The sequence below is a fragment of the Delphinapterus leucas genome, chromosome 2, assembly GCF_059928025.1.
Source record: "Delphinapterus leucas isolate spDelLeu-1000000601 "Yukka" chromosome 2, BTC_Dleu_Yukka2, whole genome shotgun sequence".
NCBI lineage: Eukaryota > Metazoa > Chordata > Mammalia > Artiodactyla > Monodontidae > Delphinapterus > Delphinapterus leucas.
The window spans coordinates 33,445,628-33,466,326 of NC_143130.1; the positions used below are offsets into that span (position 1 = coordinate 33,445,628).

The 20,699-nt window shown below is 39.6% G+C and overlaps 1 protein-coding gene across 10 annotated transcripts in view; it reads right to left on the reverse strand.

The window, feature by feature from the left end:
• Positions 1-20,699, reverse strand: part of PCSK6 (proprotein convertase subtilisin/kexin type 6) — a 187,454-nt gene that overhangs the window by 100,550 nt on the left and 66,205 nt on the right. For all 10 annotated transcript variants that reach the window (XM_089906643.1, XM_089906644.1, XM_089906645.1 and 7 more), the window contains exon 6: positions 20,480-20,568. In XM_089906643.1, the coding sequence (XP_089762769.1) occupies positions 20,480-20,568 (89 nt within the window). The remainder of the gene's footprint in view (positions 1-20,479; positions 20,569-20,699) is intronic.

Here is a 20,699-nt window from a genome sequence, read left to right on the forward strand (position 1 = left end):
ATCACTATTGCTGGATGATATGATTTTATATATAGAAAACCCTGAACACTCCACAAAAAAATAATTGTTAGAACCAATAAATTAAGTAAAGTTTCAGGATACAAAATTAATATACAAAAATCTGTTGCATTTTATACACTACCAACAAACTATTGGAAGAGAAATTAAGAATTAATACCATTTACAATTGCATCAAAAAGAATAACACATCTAGGAATAAATTTAACCAAGGAGGTGAAAGACCTGTACATTGAAAACTATAAGACACTGAAGAAAGAAACTGAAGATGACACAAATAAACAGAAAGATATTTCATGTTCATGGATTGGAATAATTAATATTGTAAAAAATGTCCATATTACTCAAAGCAATCTACAGTTCCAATGTAATCCCTATCAAAATTCCAATGACATTTTTCACAGAACTAGAACAAATAATCCTAAAATCTGTATGAAACCATAAAAGCCAAAGCAATCGTAACAAAGAAGAATAAAGCTGGGGGCATCATGCTCCCTGATTTGAAACTATATTACAAAGCTATAGCAATCAATATAGTACGGTATTGCCATAAAAACAGAAACATACATCAGTGGAGCAGAATAGAGAGTCCAGAAATACATCCAATCATATATGGTCAATTTACAACAAAGGAGGCAAGAATATACAATGGGGAAAGGACAATCTCTTCAATAAATGGTATTGGGAAAACTGGACAGCCATATGCAGAAGAACAAAACTGGACAAATATCTTACACCATACACAAAATTAACTCAAAATGGATTAAAAACATGAATGTAAAGACCTGAAATCATAAAACTCCAAGAAGAAAACATAGGTGGTAAGCTCCTTACCATCACTCTTTGGCAATATTTTTTTGGATGTGACTCCAAAGGCAATGGCTACAAAAGTAAAAATAAACAAATGGGACCACATCAAACTAAAAAGCTTCTGCTCAGTGAAGGAAACCATCAACAAAATAAAAAGGCAACCTCCTGAACTGGAGAAGATATTTGCAAATCATCTGTCTGATAAGGTGTTAATATCCTAAAGAACTCATTCAGCTCAATAACAAAAAACCACAATCTGATTAAAAAATGGGAAGAGGATCTGAATAGACGTTTTTCCAAAAAAGACATACAGATGGGCAACAGGCACATGAAAAGATGCTCTACATCACTAATCATCAGGGAAATGCAAATCAAAACCACAGTGAGCTATTATCACCTCACACCTGTCAGAATGGCTATTATGCAAAGGACAAGAAATAACAAATGTTAGTGAGGACGTGGAGAAAAAGGATCCCTTGTGTACTGTCAGTGGGAATGTAAATTGGTGCAGCCACTATGGGAAAGAGTACAGAAACTCCTCAAAAAATTAAGAATAGAACTACCATATGATCCAGCAATCCCACTTCTGGATATTTATCCGAAGAAAATAAAAACCCTATTTCAAAAAGATACATGCACCCCATGTTCATTGCAGCATTATTTACAGTAGCCAAGATATAGAAACAACTTAAGAGTCCACTGATGGATGAATGGATAAAGAAGATCTGAGACACATATACAACGGCATATAACCAGCCATTAAAAAGAACGAAATCTGGGCTTCCCTGGTGGCGCAGTGGTTGAGAGTCTGCCTGCCCATGCAGGGGACACGGGTTCGTGCCCCGGTCCAGGAAGATCCCACATGCCGTGGAGCGGCTGGGCCCATGAGCCATGGCCGCTGAGCCTGCGCGTCCAGAGCCTGTGCTCTGCAACGGGAGAGGCCATAGCAGTGAGGGGCCCGCGTACCTCAAAAAAAAAAAAAAAAAAAAAAAAAAAGAATGAAATCTTGCCATTTGCAACAACAGGGATGGACCTTGAATGTAAGTGAAATGAGCCAGATAGAGAAACAAAAATACTGTATGATTTCACTTATATGTTGAATCTAAAAACCAAAACAAAACTCTCAGATACTACAGTCCCCCCTTACCCATGCGGAATACATTCCAAGACTTGAAGTGAATGCCTGATACCATGGATAGTACTGAACCCTATATATACTATGTATTTTCCTATACATGCATACCTATATCTACAACAAAATTTAACTTATAAATTAGGCACAGGAAGAGGTTAACAACATTAAGAATAAAATAGAACAATTACAACAATATACTGTAATAAAAGTTATGTGAAGGGCTTCCCTGGTGGCGCAGTGGTTGAGAGTCTGCCTGCCGATGTAGGGGACACGGGTTCATGCCCCAGTCTGGGAAGATCCCACATGCTGCGGAGCGGCTGGACCCGTGAGCCATGGCCGCTGAGCCTGCGCGTCTGGAGCCTGTGCTCCGCAACGGGAGAGGCCACAGCAGTGAGAGGCCCGCGTACCGCAAAAAAAAAAAAAAAAAAAAAAGTTATGTGAATGCAGTCTGTCTCTTTCTCGCTCTCTCTCAAAATATCTTATTGTACATATTTAATGCCTTTTCCATCTTAACTAAGCACTCATCATGCACTGTGGCCATAACTTTTGCAGTTTGAGGTTCAACAGCAAAACTAGCACAAATTTCTTTTCCTTCTTCACAATTACATGGATAGAAGATTTGTTCTTACCGTAGATCTTAGTAACCTCAGCATATGATTTTTTTGTTTCCTTATTAAATCGAGAACTTTCACCTTTTCACTTAAAGGAAGCACTTTACAGCTTGTCTTTGGCATATCCGAATTGCCAGCATCACTATTCCTTGGGCTTTGGGGCCATTATTAAGTAAAATAAGGGTTACTTGAACACAAGCACTGTGTTACTGCGACATCCATCTGATAACTGAGATGACTACTAAGTGCCTAATGGAGGGATATACTAGACAAAGAAATGATTCATGTCCCAGGCAGGGCTGAGCGGGTTGGCGCAAGATTTCATCATGCTACTCTGATGGGCATGCAATTTAAAACTTATGAATTGTTTATTTCTGGAATTTTCCACTTTGTATTTCAGGCCACAGTTGACTGCGTGTAATTGAAACCACAGAAAGCGAAACCATGGTTAAAGGGGGCACTACTGTACAGAGAACAGACTAGTTGTTGCCAGAGGGAAGGGGGTTTGGGGTGGGGGGAAATGGGTGAAGGGGATCAAGAGGTACAAACTTCCGGTTATAAAGTAAATAAGTCACGGGGATATAACGTACTGCATGGTGAATATAGTCAATAATACTGTACTGCAAATTTGAAACTGCTAAGAAAATGAATCTTAAAATGACAAGAAAAAATAGTTCATAACACTGTGGGGTGACAGATGGTAACTAGACTTATTGAGATCATTTCACAATGTATACAAATATCGAATCATTATGTTGTACACCTGAAACAGTATAATGTTGTATGTCAATTGTATTTAAATTTAAGAAATCTAGTTCTCTGAAAAACCTATTTTATAGGAAATAGCAAATTTTTCACTAGTCTGATCAAGGGAAAGAGGAGAGATGCCACGAATAAGATTAGGAACAATTATAGCTATAAACATGGAGAATATATTTTTTAATTATGAAAATATGATATAAAATTCGTATGTCATATATTTGAAAATCTGAAGAAATGGATGATTTTCTAGGAAAATTTAACTACTAAAATTCCCTCAAGGAGAAATGTAAAGCCTGAACAGACCTAGCTCTTTAAAGAGTCACCATGTCTGGTCAGACTGATTAATAAGTTCTACCAACATTTCAAAAACCAGGCAATGTCCACAGTATATAAACTGTTTCAGAACACAATACATGCTAGAAAGCTTCCTAACTCATTCTACAAAACCAGCTTGATTCTGATACCCAGACTCGTGAGGGACATCACAAAAAAAAAGAGCAACTGTAGCTCAATCTATCTTATAAATAAAGATGGAAAATCCATGCATAAAATATTAACAATTGAATGCAGCACTGTATTAAAAGAACAATACTCATAATCAAATACAACTCATTCCAAGAATGGAAGGGTGAAATTTCCAGTGCTAGGAAATCTATTACTGAAATTTACTACATTTAAACAGATTAAACAGTAAAGTTGAAAAACAATAAAATCACCTCAATAAATGCTTTTTTTAAAAGCATGTAATAAAATTCAACATTCATTCCTGATCAAAACTCTTAGAAATCTAGGAATATAAAAATTTCCTTAATTTAATAAAGAGTAACTTCAGGAAACCTACAGAAGACACCTACAAATGGTATAACACAGGATCATTCCTGTATACATCAGAAACAAAACAACAACACCTATAGACAACCACTATTAATTATTCATCAGGAGTTCCTATACATTGAAATAAGACATGAAAAAGAAATGACAGTAATTAATATTAAAGGGATAAAAGCCACCATTTACAGACAGCTTTTATTTACACCTGTCTAGAAAATCCAAGAGAATAAAAAATAATAGCACCAATAGAGTTCATTAAGGTGGCTAGGTACAAAAAAACGACACACAAAAATCAAGTTTTTCTATATCCATTTCAATAATAATTAGCAATATAATTTTTAAAAAATCAACCTAGATATAAACCTAACAAGAAATGCGTAAGATCAAAATGAAGACAGTGATAAAACTATTTTAAATGATGTCAAAGAAGACCTGAATAAATAAAAACATACCATGTTCCTGGGTGGGAAGACTCAATACTGTAAAGATGTCAATTCTCCCCCAATTAATCTATAATTTCCATGTAATCCCAATCAAAATCCCAACAGGATTTTTTATGGAACTTGATAAGCAGATTCTCAAGTTCACCTGAAAGAGAAAATGTGCAAGAATAGCCAAGAAATTTTTGAAAAAGAACCTTAAGAGAAAATTTATCCTATCAGTTATCAAAAAAATCTTCTTAAACCATGATAATTTAAAATGAAGTATTATTTAGGGATTAAAAGACTAATGAAACATAATGGAGGATCCGGTACACATAGGGGAATTTAGTATATAATAAAGGTGGCATGCAGAGATCACTAAATATTAATTCTGGAGAAAAATAAAGTTAGATTTCCCCTTCACAACATTCACAGAAATAAATTCTACACGGATTAAAAAGCTTAACAGAAAAGGCAAAACCGTGAAGGTTTCAAGATGAACTGTTCTTCTAAAGCTAAGTTTTTAGATGAAATATAAAACAGATTTATTATCTTGGGCTTTTCTAAGCAAGATCCAAAACCCAAGAGCCATAAAGGAAGACTAACAAATGTGACATCATAAAAATTTTAAACAGATTTTTATTGAAATATTACGTATAGAAAAAAGGGCAAAAATCATCAACGTACAGCTCTACAACTTTTTAAAAATTGAAATTTCTCTGAAATGAAACTTCGGGACTTCCAGTTAAACATGTAGGAGTGATCCACTCTCCTCTCTGAAAACAATAAAGATGACACATGCCTCTGTGATTCCCAAGGGCATATAATTTCTCCACAAAGTAGTGATGTACCTCAGGTCCATATGACTGGGGCACGGGTGGCTAGGGGAGTTTGTTTCTTTGCCACACTGTATTGCTTTTATAGCAAAAATTAAAAGCTACCCAAATGCCCATTATTTTAGAAACAGTGATGTCTGACCAGGAATCACACAAACACATCATCTTTCCAAGAACAGGCAGTTTCTGTGGCATGATTTGTTGGAGGAGAAAAAGTGGCAGTCAGGTATGCCCCTGTCCCTGCTGTGTCCGCATATAATGAATCAATGCTAATTCACTGGTGAGGGGAGGGGATCTCTCAGAGATACTGGACTGGCAGACGAGAGGGATCTGGGTTCACAGTGCCTACAGCCTAGCTCACTCCCCCTTCTCTTCCTTCCCACATTTTAGCATCTTACTGGCCTAGAAAGAAAGACCTCAATCCTCTCCAGCCAGTCACTAATCATAACCAGAAAGTGACTAGCATGACACCTCTGCAACAACGCTGCAAAAAATAAGGAAAAAGGGGGCATAACAAGTGCAAGAAAATGATGAAAACTATAAACAAACATTTCTCCATAATATCCAAAATTTAAAGAAAAAATGATTTCTCTATGAAGCAAGAGCTCAAAGAGATACAAGGATTCCATGAAGAAATAACAAGACAAAAGCAAGAGGCCCAAAGTGTGTTCGTCCTCAGGAAAGAAACAGATGGAAAAAATTAAAGACTTTTAGAAATGAAAGCCATATTAGAGTTTTCTCTAGGGAGAAAAAGGCACTGGGGAAACTGTCAGAGACAGAGGACAAGCCTGAGGAAAAATAAAATAGAAAAGAAATAAGTTAAATATGTTTAGAAAGAGGTATAGAATTCAGGAAATAGAGATCCAATATATGTATAAGTGGTACACAGGGAGCATAGAACTGAACATATATAGCTAAAAATATTCAAAAATCATGACAAGAAAATTTGCCTAAAATTTTAAAATACCCAGATCTTTTTAAGGATACTGAATCCCAACAACAGCTGCTATAGAATAATCCTCAGCCAGAGGTGGCCCAGCAAAGCTACTGGACTTCAAGGATAAAGGAAGAATCCTATCCAAGCCAAAAAGTCGTCACCTACAGGGGGAAGAAGTTGGGCTGGCTTCAAACTCTTCCAAGCAACAATGAATCCAGAAGACAAACAGGTGATGTTTACCAAGTTCTGTAAGGCTGTAATATATAAAAGATATAATTCAGGTATAAAGGCAACCTTGAGAACTTCTCAAAGATGAAAGAAAACAACACCTGTTGGCCCTTCTTGAAAACGTTACTGGGTGGCAAAGTCCAGGGAATTAAGAAATGAATCAAAATAAATTACTCAGGAATGGAAAAACTGTGCTGAAAATGATGGTGGTGACCAAGACTAAAAAACTGTGAGAATCATAGTGACAGACGGTTAATACTGAACCCCGACAATGCAAAAACAACATCAAAGAAAATAAACAAAAACCCTAGGGACTTCCCTGGTGGTCCAGTGGTAAAGAATCCGCCTTCCAATGCAGGGGATTGGGATTGACATATATAAACTAATATGTATAAAATAGGTAACTAATGAGAACCTGCTGTAGAGCACAGGGAACTCCACTTCGCCGTACAGTAGTAACTAACACAACATTGTAAAACAACTATACCCCAATTTAAAAAAAAAAGAAGCAAGAAAAAAAATGCAGGGGATGCGGGTTTGATCCCTGGTCAGGGAACTAAGATCCCATATGCCGTGGGGCAACTAAGCCCGCGAGCCGCAACTACTGAGCTCCCACGCCTCAACATGAGAGCCCACGTGCTGCAAACTACAGAGCCCACGTGCTCTGGAGCCTGCACACTACAACTAGAGAGGAGAAAATTTACACAACACAACTAGAGAGAAGCCCGAGTGCTGGAACCAGAGAGAAGGCTGATCACCACAATGAAGAGACCGCATGCCGCAACTAAGATCTGACACAGCCAAAAATAATAAAAGAAAATTAAAAAGAAAGAACTAATATTGAGGTGTAGGGTGAAGAAGTGAGAACAAACTGAAGTAAATGCTAATTACTCAATATGGGAAATATGTAACAACAACAAAAAAATGTAACCCTGGCCTCTTAAAGACTGTCACAAATCTTGGGGCTTTGGTTTTTTCAATAGAAGAGGGATACTTGAAAAAATATCTCATTATAAGGAAGTATTTATGTGAAGTTCAGCAATCCCTTCCCTTTAAACTTGTTTCTTTTTCTTCTGTTAAATTCACATAAGCCAAATAAATTAAGTATAAAGTTAAACAGTAAACAAATACAATTAAACATAGAATTAAACCTGAAGTTCGGCAATATTCAGTTTGACTTACTTTCTCTTGTGTTAAGTTTGCATAAAATTAAACTTAGTATATTTTACTGAAAACAAGTAGAGATCTTCCTCGACTTATGATAGGGTTACATCCTGGTAAATGAATCATAAGTTGAAAATATTAGCACAGCCTACCTTAAACATGCTCAGAACACTTACATTAGCCTACAGTTGGGCAAAATCATCTAAAACAAAGCCTATTTTATAACAAAATGTTGAATATCTCATGTAATTTATTGAATACTATACTGAAAGTGAAAACAGAATGGTTTATCAGTTGTTTGCCCTTGTGATTGTGTGGCTGACCAGAAGCTGTGGCTGCCACTGCTGAGCAGCATGAGAGTGTATTGTACTGCATATCACTAGCTCAAGAAAGCAGCAAAATTCAAAATGCAAAGTAGGGTTTCTACTGAATATGTATCATTTTCACACCATAGTAAAGTTGAAAAATCATAAGTCAAACCATCATATATCAGGAACCATCTGTATAGTATGATCAAATGTTAAAGAAATAATATTGTCCATCCATCTATCCATCCATCCACACTTCGTATATACGGTTTAAAGATTTTTGTTGAAGAGTAGAAACTAAGAGCTGGGGCCTGAAGTCAGCTTGGTTTGATCTTTGGCAAAAGTTACATAACCTTTCTGGCCCTTACCTGTGAAATGGGGATAAAAGTAGCATCAATGACATAGTGTTTTGTAAAGATTACATAAGACAATACATACAGAGACCTTGGATCAGTGCTTGTGATCTAGCAAGAGCTCAGTAAGTACTGGTTATTCCTGCTTTCACCAGGATCCAGATGATATTTTACCTTCCTTGTGCTCTTCTGCACTTTGATACAGCATTATGTATATTTTGGAGTTATCTGGACTTATTAGTAATGTTCTAGCAAGCATATTATTTTAAATATATAATTTGGACAGTTCTACTAATTTCATTCGATTTATTTTTATGTGATAAAACATGTAAGAAACATGCAATTCTACAAAGAAATCTGGTAGAAAAAATTACTCCATTTGTATAAATATACAGTCAAGCTTTTAGGAGCCCATCTGCGGTGATTTTAAACCATAACCACAAGTCTTTGACACTTTTCCGTTCAAAAGGTGCAGCCTAATTTCTCTCCCCTTGAGTGTATGTAGAATTCATTTCTAAAGAATAGAGTATGACCTAAGTGACAGTATGTTACTTCTAAGACTAAGTCATAAGAAAAACATTGCTGCTTCCTCCTGGTTCTCTCTTTGAATCACCTGCAATAAGGGAAGCTGGCTACATGCCATGGGGACACTCTAAGAATTCCATGAAGAGATACACATGTTGAGGAAACAAGGCCTCCTGCCAACAGCCAACAAGGAACTGAGGACTTTAGCCAACAACAAAGAAGTGACCCATCTTGGAAGTGGATACTCCAGTCCCAGCCAAGCCTTCAGACTACAGTCACAGCCAAACTCATGAGTGACCCTCAGCCAGAATCACTCATTTAAGCCACCATCTGTGCTAGATAACAAATGTTTGTTTGAGTAACTGTCATGCAGTAATAGATAACTAATACACCATCTATCCGGTAAAGAAACAGAGACCATGTTTTAGTGTCAATAATGGCAGAGTAGCTTCTATCACATTAACTCTTTTAAAAGTAATAACTATAAACCCTGGACTAAATACTTATTTAAGAAAACACCACCTTTTTAAGGGCATTGGAACGCTACCATAAGAAGGCAGAGGCAGGCAATTCAGTTCTTAAAAGAGCAACAATACTGGATATGATGCGAGTTTATACTTCTCCTGAGGGAACTCCCCATTTCTCTTGATGCAGAGAAGCTAGAACTCCATCAGGAAAATGCAATCTTATTCTCCTGGGGAGTCGTGGGATGGAGTCTGGGATTGTTAGAGCAGCTGGAAATTGAGAGAAATCCTAGAAAGGAGAGAGCCACGGAAGAGGACATACTGAAACTTCCCTCAAACACTCAGCTAACCGCTGGACTAAACACGTTTGGGCAACTCTCTAAGAAGTCCAGGAGGAAAGGAAGAGCTGGAGGCTGAATGAGTGACTGAGCAGATGTTCCAGCTGCTGCCCATTGCAGGGCAGTCAATTTGGAGTTTGAGTCTTGCCAAGTTAGAGGTGTTGGCTAAACACTACAGTCTTTCCGCTGAAATACCAAAAGGGTCACACTACCTAAGAGTAAAGATTATGTGCTTGGGCTAAAGGATTTTCTCTAAGGCTAAGGACAAATCAGAGATCAATCCTAAAAAAAATGAAAAATCAAGCCTCCATAAGTTCAAACTGAACTGACTGCAAGAACAAAACTCAACAGTATTCAAGGATAACAGGATCAAGAGTCCGCACAATGTAGCATAACAATGTCCGGTGTACAATAAAAAATTACTTCACATGCGCAAATGTGCACGTTGTAAAAAGAAATATCAATGACTGAAAACATACCCACATTCCCTATTTATCCCTCCCCGCACCTTTGGTATCCATAAGTTTGTTTTCTATGTCTGTGAGTATATTTCTGTTTTGATAATAAGTTCATTTTTATCATATTTTTTTAAATTCCACATATAAGTGATATCATATGATATTTGTCTTTGACTTAAAATTGGAAATTTGGGATTAACAGATACACACTATATATAAAATAGATAAACAACAAAGACCTACTGTATAGCACAGAGAACTATATTCAATATTTTGTAATAACCTATAATGGAAAATAATCTGAAAAAGATGTATATGTATATGTGTGTGTATAAATACACACACATATGAATCACTTTGCTGTACACCTGAAAACCAACTATGCTTCAATTTTTTAAAAAAGAAACGGGGCGGAGTGAAGATGGCGTACTAGGAGGATGTGGAATTAGTGGCTCCGCACAACTAGGGCACCTACCAGGCACCCATGGGGGACCATGGACACCTAAGGGGACGGAAAGAACCCCCAGCGACCGGGTAGGACATGGGACGTGAGGGGAGTGAAGGGGGAGGTGAAGTGGAGGCAGGACGGGACTGGTGCCCCTGAGGGGTGCCTGGGGGAGGGGAAGAGATCCCACGCCCGAAGGGGTAAATTAGGGAACCACTGGGAGGGCAGAGGAACAAAAGAGAGTGTGGCCAGGTTTCCCCTGCCCACTTGGGCTCCCGGGAGCCTGCTGAAATCCTGGGCCTGATCCTCTGCCCACCTAGGCCCCCTCCAGCCACGTGGGTCCTGAGGGAGTGGGAGGGAGGGAAGGGGAAAGAAAAGTAAAGGCCAGACCTCCGGGACTGGCACCCCTGAGCAGTGGCTGGGGGAGGGGAAGAGTTCCTACACCCAGCGGGACCCATCCATGATTAGGGGTCCCGCGGCGAGGGGGCAGACCCTGGGGGAGATGGTCGGGGAGGGGCGTGAAGGAACGGAAGGGAACGCGGCCAATGCTTTCTCTGTCCACTTAGGCACCGGAAAGCCTGCTGGGCTCCCGGGCCTAATCCTCTGTGCTCAGAGCCTCCCTCCTGCCATGCAGAGTCCAAGCCCCGTCCCTACACCCCTACCCAGGCCCCTACCTCTACACTCAGAGACGCCCTCTGAGACCCCCTCCAACGTGCTGGGCCTAAACTCCACCCACAAACCCTCACTCAGGGCCCTACCTCCAAACTCTGGAACCCCACACTCCAGAGGCTCTCCTTTCGACTTGCTGCCTCTCCCCTTTCACTCAGGTCCTAAGCAGAGGCCCCGCCCCACGCTCAATCATCACCCCTCCCACCCGCCTAGGTCCTGCCCCACCCTAAACCCCACCCCTGCCTAAGTTCCACCCCCTCCCCCAGCCTAAACACCCCCATAGCCAAGGCTTTTTTTTTTTTCTTTTTTCCTCTTTTACACTGGGATTCTGTCTTACCTTGTTGATTCACTGTTGTTGATTCTTTTATATTTTTATTTTTCCTAATAAACCTTTTATTCTTCTAATTTTATTTTACTCTTTATACTTTGTTAGTGATCTCTCCTTTTGGCTTTTTGCCCCCACCCACCCTTTTTTTTCTTTTTTCTGCTGTGGTTTTATTTTACTTTGTTGCAGCTGTTTCAATTATAGTTTTATTTTTCCTAATATATTTTTTATCCTAATTTTATTTTATTATTTTTTTTTTTTTGCGGTACGCGGGCCTCTCACTATTGTGGCCTCTCCCGTTGCGGAGTACAGGCTCCGGACACGCAGGCTCAGTGGCTGTGGCTCATGGGCCTAGCCGCTCCGTGGCATGTGGGATCCTCCCGGACCAGGGCACGAACCCGTGTCCCCTACATCAGCAGGTGGACTCTCAACCACTGCGCCACTGTTTTTTATTGTTGATATTGTACTGCTCCTCTCTTTCTTCCTTTTTTTTTTTTTTTTTTTTTTTTTACGTGCCATGAAGCTTGCCAGATCTTGGTTCCCAGGCCGGAAGTTGGGCCCGAACTACTGTGGTGGGAGCTCTGAGTCCAAACCACTGGACTAACAGAGAACCTCAGACCCCAGGGAGTATCAATTGGAGTGCAGCCTCCTGAAGGTCCTCATCTCAGCACCAAGGCCCAGCTCTATCTAACTGCCTGCAAACTCCAGTGCTGGACGTCTCAGGCCAAACAACCAGTAAGACAGGAATACAGCACCATCCATCAAAAAAAAAAAAAAAAAAAAAAATGAAGCGACAAAAAAATATGTTACAGATGAAGGAGCAAGGTAAAAACCTACAAGACCAAATAAGTGAAGAGGAAATAGGCAACCTACCTGAAAAAGATTTCAGAGGATTAATAGTAAAGATGATCCAAAATCTCAGAAACAGAATGGAGAAAATACAAGAAACACTTAACAAGGATCAGGAAGAACTAAAGAGCAAACAAACAATGATGAACAACACAATTACTGAAATTAAAAATACTCTAGAAGGAAACAGTAACAGAATAACTGAGGCAGAAGAACGGATAAGTGACCTGGAAGATAAAATGCTGAAAATAATTGCTAGGGAGCAGAATAAAGAAAAAAGGATGAAAAGACTTGAGGACAGTCTCAGAGACCTCTGGGACAACAGTAAATGCACCAACATTTGAATTATAGGGGTTCCAGAAGAAGAAGAGAAAAAGAAAGGGGCTGAGAAAATATTTGAAGAGATTATAGCTGAAAACTTCCCTAACATGGGAAATAGTCAAGTCCAGAAAGCACAGAGAGTACCATACAGGGTAAACCCAAAGACAAACACGCCAAGATACATATTAATCAAACTATCAAAAATTAAATTCAAAGAAAAAATATTAAAAGCAGCAAGGGAAAAACAACAAATAACATACAAGGGAATCTCCATAAGGTTAACAGCTGATCTTTCAGCAGAAACTCTGCAAGCCACAAGGGAGTGGCAGGACACGTTTAAAGTGATGAAAGGGAAAAACCAACAACCAAGATTACTCTACCCAGCAAGGATCTGATTCACATTCCATGGAGAAATTGAAACCTTTACAGATATGCAAAAGTTAAGAGAATTCAGCACCACCAAACCAGCTTTACAACAAATGCTAAAGGAACTTCTCTAGGCAGGAAACACAAGAGAAGGAAAAGACCTACAAAAACAAACCCAAAACAATTAAGAAAATGGGAATAGGAACACACATATAAATAATTACCTTAAACGTAAGGTAATTATTAAATGCTCCAACCAAAAGACATACACTGGCTGAATAAATACAAAAACAAGACCCATATATATGTTGTCTACAACAGACCCACTTCAGACCTAGGGACACATACAGACTGAAAGTGAGGGGGTGGAAAAAGATATTCCATGCAAATGGAAATCAAAAGAAAGCTGGAGTAGCAATTCTCATATTAAACAAGATATACTTTAAAATAAAGACTATTAAAAGAGACACAGAAGGACACTACAAAATGATCAAGGGATCAATCCAAGAAGAAGATATAACAATTGTAAATATTTATGCACCCAACATAGGAGCACCTCAATACATAAGGCAAATGCTAACAGCCACAAAAGGGGAAACCAACAGTAACACAATCATAGTAGGGGACTTTAACACCCCACTTTCACCCATGGACAGATGAACCAAAATGAAAATAAATAAGAAACACAAGCTTAAATGATACATTAAACAAGATGGACTTAAATGATATTTATAGGACTTTCCATCCAAAAACAACAGAATGCATTTTCTTCTCAAGTGCTCATGGAACATTCTCCAGGATAGATCATATTTTGGGTCACAAATCAAGCCTTGGTAAATTTAAGAAAACTGAAATCGTATCAAGTATCTTTTCCAACCACAGTGCTATGAGACTAGATACCAATTACAGAAAAAAATCTGTAAAAAATACAAACACATGGAAGCTAAACAATACACTACTAAATAACTAAGAGATCACTGAAGAAATCAAAGAGGAAATCAAAAAATACCTAGAAACAAATGACAATAAAAACACAACGACCCAAAACTTATGGGATGCAGCAAAACAGTTCTAAGAGGGAAGTTTATAGCAATACAATCCTACCTCAAGAAACAAGAAACATCTCAAATAAACAACCTAACCTTACACCTAAAGCAATTAGAGAAAGAGGAACACAAAGACCCCCAAAGTTAGCAGAAGGAAAGAAATCATAAAGATTAGATCAGAAAAAATGAAAAAGAAATGGAGGAAACAATAGCAAACATCAATAAAACTAAATGCTGGTTCTTTGAGAAGATAAACAAAATTGATAAACCATTAGCCAGACTCATCAAGAAAAAAAGGGAGAAGACTCAAATCAGCAGAATTAGAAATGAAAAAGGAGAAGTAACAACTGACACTGCAGAAGTACGAAGGATCATGAGGGATTACTAGAAGCAACTACATGCCAATAAAATGGACAACCTGGAAGAAATGGACAAATTCTTAAAAAAGCACAGCCTTCCAGAGTGAACCAGGAAGAAACAAAATATAAACAGACCAATCACAAGCACTGAAATTGAAACTGTGATTAAAAATCTTCCAACAAACCAAAGCCCAGGACCAAATAGCTTCACAGGCGAATTCTATCAAACATTTAGAGAAGAGCAAACACCTATCCTTCTCAAACTCTTCCAAAATATAGCAGAGGAAGGAACACTCCCAAACTCATTCTATGAGGCCACCCTCACCCTGATACCAAAACCAGACAAGGATGTCACATAGAAAGAAAACTACAGGCCAGTATCACTGATGAACATAGATGCAAAAATCCTCAACAAAATACTAGCAAACAGAATCCAACAGCACATTAAAAGGATCATACACCATGATCAAGTGGGGTTTATTCCAGGAATGCAAGTATTCTTTAATACACGCAAATCAATCAATGTGATACACCACATTAACAAACTGAAGGAGAAATGATGATCATTTCTATGATCATCTCAATAGATGCAGAAAAAGCTTTCGATAAAATTCAACACCCATTTATGATAAAAACTCTCCAGAAAGTAGGCAGAGAGGGAACCTACCTCAACATAATAAAGGCCATATGTTACAAACCCACAGCCAACATCATTCTCAATGGTGAAAATCTGAAACCATTTCTTCTAAGATCAGGAATAAGACAAGGTTGTCCACTCTCACCACTGTTATTCAACATAGTTTCGGAAGTTTTAGCCACAGTAATCAGAGAATAAATAGAAATAAAAGGAATCCAAATCAGAAAAGAAGAAGTAAAACTGTCCCTGTTGCAGATGACATGATAGTATACATAGAGAATCCTAAATATGCTACCAGAAAACTACTAGAGCTGATCGATGAATTTGGTAAAGTAGCAGGATACAAAATTAATGCACAGAAATCTCTTGCATTCCTATACACTAATGATGAAAAATCTGAAAGAGAAATAAGGAAACACTCCCATTTACCATTGCAACAAAAAGAATAAAATACCTAGGAATAAACCTACCTAAGGAGACAAAAGATCTGTATGCAGAAAACTATAAGACACAGATGAAAGAAATTAAAGATGACACAGACAGATGGAGAGATATATCATGTTCTTGGATTGGAAGAATCAATATTGTAAAAATGACTATACAACCCAGAGCAATCTACAGATTCAATGCAATCCCTATCAAACTAACAATGGCATTTTTCACAGAACTAGAACAGAAAATTTCACGACTTGTATGGAAACACAAAAGACCCTGAATAGCCAAAACAATCTTGAGAAAGAAAAACGGAGCTGGAGAAATCAGGCTCCCAGACTTCAGACTATACTACAAAGCTACAATAATCAAGACAGTATGGTACTGGCACAAAAGAAGAAATATAGATCAATGGAACAGGATAGAAAGCCCAGGGATAATCCCATGCACATATGGTCACCTTATCTTTGATAAAGGGGGCAAGAGAATACAATGGAGAAAAGACAGCCTCTTCAATAAGTGGTGCTGGGAAAACTGCACAGCTACATGTAAAAGAATGAAATTAGAACACTTCCTAACACCATACACAAAAATAAATTCAAAATGGATTAGAGACCTAAATGTAAGGCCAGACAGTATAAAACTCTTAGAGCAAAACATAGGCAGAACACTCTATGACATAAATCACAGCAAGATCCTTTTTGACCCACCTCCTACAGAAATGAAATAAAAACAAAAATAAACAAATGGGACCTAGTGAAACTTAGAAGCTTTTGCACAGCAAAGGAAAACATAAACAAGACCAAAAGACAACCCTCAGAATGGGAGAAAATATTTGCAAATGAAGCAACTGACAAAAGATTAATCTCCAAAATATACAAGCAGCTCATGCAGCTCAATATCAAAAAAATAAACAACCCAATCCAAGAATGGGCAGAAGACCTAAACAGACATTTCTCCAAAGAAGATATACAGACTGCCAACAAACACATGAAAAGATGCTCAGCATCACTAATCATTAGAGAAATGCAAATCAAAACTACAATGAGGTATCACCTCACACCGGTCAGAATGGCCATCATCAAAAAATCTACAAACAATAAATGTTGATGAGAGTGCAGAGAAAAGGGAACTTCTTGCACTGTTGGTGGGAATGTAAATTGATAAAGCCACTATGGAGAACAGTATGGAGGTTCCTTAAAAACTAAAAATAGAACTACCATACAATACAGCAATCCCACCACTGGGCATATACCTTGAGAAAACCATAATTCAGAAAGAGTCATGTACCACAATGGTCACTGCAGCACTATTTACAACAGTCAGGACATGGAAGCAACCTAAGTGTCCATCGACAGATGAATGGATAAAGATGTGGCACATATATACAATGGAATATTACTCAGCCATAAAAACAAATGAAATTAAGTTATTTGTAGTGAGGTGGATGGACCTAGAGTCTGTCATACAGAATGAAGTAAGTCAGAAAGAGAAAAACAAATACCATATGCTAACAGATATATATGGAATCTTAAAAAAAAAATGGTTCTGATGAACCTAGGGGCAGGAGAGGAATAAAGACACAGACCTAAAAATCGACTTTAGGATGCGGGGACGGGGAAGGGTAAGTTGGGACGAAGTGAGAGAGTAGCACTGACATATATACACTACCAAATATACAATAGATAGCTAGTGGGAAGCAGCTGCCCTGCACAGGGAGATCAGCTTGGTGCTTTGTGACCACCTAGAGGGGTGGGATAGGGAGGGTGGGAGGGAGACACAAGAGGGAGGGGATATGGGGATGTACATATGCATGTAGCTGATTCACTCTGTTATACAGCAGAAACTAACACAACACTGTAAAGCAATTATATTCCAACACAGATATTAAAAAAGAAAAAAGTGAAGAAGGCATTCCACAGGAAAAAGAAAAAAAAGAAACATACCCACAAATGACTTAGGTATTGGAATTAGTATAAAAGACTGTAAAATAACTCATAAGTATGTTAAAGAGTCCAAAGTAATATATAGGTATAATGGGTGAAGAGAAGTGAAATGTAAGAAAAGATTTGGAAATATTAAAAAAAAAAAAAAGCCAAATGGACATCACAGAACAGAAAAGCACAATATCTGAGTAGAAAAGAAAAAAAAAATTCATTTGGTGGAATCAACAACAGATGGGACACAACAAAAGAAAGGATTAGTGAACCTGAAGAAGACAGTGCAAAAGAAATTATCAAATTTGAAGCACACAGATAAAAAAAGATTTTAAAAAATGAACACAGCCTCAACCTGTGAGGTATATCAAGCAATCTAACAAGTATAATTGGTGCCCAAAGAGAAAAGAGAGGAAACAGGATTGCAAAAAGTACTGACAGAAATTTTTCCAAATTTGATTTAGAAAAGAAGTAATAAGAATAATAACCCAGGAGGAAGCACAGCTAACCCCAAGCTGGATCAATATGAAAGAAATTACACCAAGGGACATTATAGTCACAGACAAAGCACAGATAGAAAAAAAAAAAAAAAAAAGAAAGTTGCCAGAGGAACAAATCACGTTACATAAAGGGGAACAACAATAAGATAAGTATGACAACTGACTCATCATCAGAAACAGTGGATGCCAGAGACAATGGAACAGCATCTTTAAAGGGCTGAAAGAAAAACATGTCAGCCTAGAATTCTATGTTCAGTAAAATTGTTTTCAAAAATGAAGATGAAATTTAGATAAATTTCACCTAAAAGCTGAGATGACTTCTCGCCAGCATACCTACATGTAAAGAAATACTAAAATACTAAAAGAAATTCTCAGGCTGAAGAAAAATTGAAGCCAGTCAGAAGAAATATGAAGCCAGAAAATAAGGAAGAGCACTGGGACTGATAAACATGTAGGTAAGTATATTTCTTTCCATAAGTATTTTAAAGCCAACTGTTTAAATAAGAATAAACACTGGGTTTATAATATATGAAGTAAAACACAAAAACAACGGCATAAAGAACAACAGGGAGTGTGAACTCAAATAATGTTTTAGGTTTATATACTATACATGAAGTGGTATAATATTAATTCCACACAGATTGGAAAAAATTAGGATATCCATTTTAATCTCTTGAACAACAACTTTAAAAATAAAAAAGGTATAAAAAAGTAGAGCTCATGGTCACACCAGGGGCATCTCAGAGAAATTCCCTGCTGTGTCAACATGTGGAGAGAGAAGCTACGTTAGAGGTGCCTGAAGGCTGCCCTGTCCAGGGGTGGGCTTGGAGGGAGGGGCAGGAAGAGGTGCGGCTGCCTGTATTGAGAGGCTACAGCTGTATGCAGCAGCCTTGGAGACGTGGCTGTTACAGGTTCCCTGGGTCAACGCCAGCCTCAAGCCCACACTATGTCTCCATTGCAAACCCAACCCCGCGTCAGACAGTTTATACCCGTTGTCCAAGGACACAGAGCCAGTGGGTGGTGGGAATGGAACTGGTACCCAGGTCAGCCAGGGAGACTTCTCGTGGCTCTTCACTCATCAAGAGCTCCAAGGAGAACTTACACATCTCAACGTAAAAGAACTATCCACGAAGGAGTGAGGCCAGGTGACAGTCTCCTGATCTGTTCTGCAGGACACGCCCTTGGTGGTTAATGATGGCTGGTTAAATCCCAGCCACTTCAAAGGTTTCCAAGGGAAACAGCAGGCAGAGGGTCCTAAATAAGTGAAAGCTGGGGACCCTATTTTCAAAACTCAAGAAATTCCCCAAAGACTCGTGACCCAGAGTTCTCCACCTTGTGCTGCTCGTAGTAGAGCTGAGGGAGCTAAACCACCTCCACAAAGGCAAAGCAGCAGAGAAGGCCACACCCCAGGAAGGCATCCCAGCATGGCCATCAGCATGTGTGTGAGCACCTCCAAACCGAGAGCCAGTGCCCCAAGGCCAAGTGGACGGTCGAGGACAATTCATTGCCCTGGTCACACCTGCTTAGTGCCAGCTCAGTGATGCGCACCTACCAGGCACTGCAGAGGACTTACTGACTTACTGTCTGCCAGTCTGAGTTGTCAATCTGCCAGGCTCAGGGGGCGGGGGCAGGGGCAGGGGCGGGGGGCATGGAAGACATGTGACTCTTTGCTCTAAAGCCCCATCCTAACAAAAGAAGCTTGACTCACAAATGGAGAAACCAAACAACAGAGCCAGAGACACCCAGGGTCAGGCATGCTCCTTAAAGGGACCTGGAAGGCTGACCTCCCTCAGTAAACAAGACGAGGGGGGACACCTGGATTTGGGGAGCACTCCGTGGAGCAGAGAGGGCGTGAGAGGCCGTAAGTCATGGGTGGACTGAGCAGAACAGAGCAGCGGGGAGAGGTTTTTGGGGTGAGGCAAATGTTACCAGCTCGTCATAAACAGGGGAGACCGGGCATCTCTGGGGGACACTATGACAAATGTCTTCTGGCTAAAGCCGAGGGACAGGGCAGGAGCAGTGGGCCAGGATGCTCGAGCGGGAGTTGGGGCCAAGGAAAGGCCTTCGTCCCAAGTGAAAACCGTAAACCCTGCTGGGAGAGTCAGAGGGAGGGCAGGACGGGCAGCAGGAGGGGACCCACGCGGCCTATTAGGACTGGTCTGCTTGACAGCGGTGAGTCAGCAGCCGTACCCACAGGACCCGCGGAGGCTTTTCAGGCAAACCAGTGAGCAACACCCTCTGCCTCCAGGCCTCTGGCAGCGTGAGGTCAGGCCCAGGGTCCGACTCGGCCACCGAGGCCAACGGAAGTGCCACTGCTGAGACTCGCAGGAGGGACACGTCCAGTACCCCTGCCCCAGGCCCGAGCCCCCGGGCAGCACACTCCTGGGCCTTACCTCCGATTTTTGCATTGTATGCGATGCCCACGATGCAGTAAGAGTTGTTGGCTGAAGCGGCGACCTCTCCCGCACAGCGAGTACCGTGTCTGAGGCAAAGGAAAAAACGAAGTTAGGACTCCGCCAGCACCTTGCAGTGGGTTCAGTGCCCTGCTCAGCTCTCCTGCAAGAAGAGTCATTATCCCTAAGCCCGGGGAGGATGCTGAAGCCTTCTCCCCAC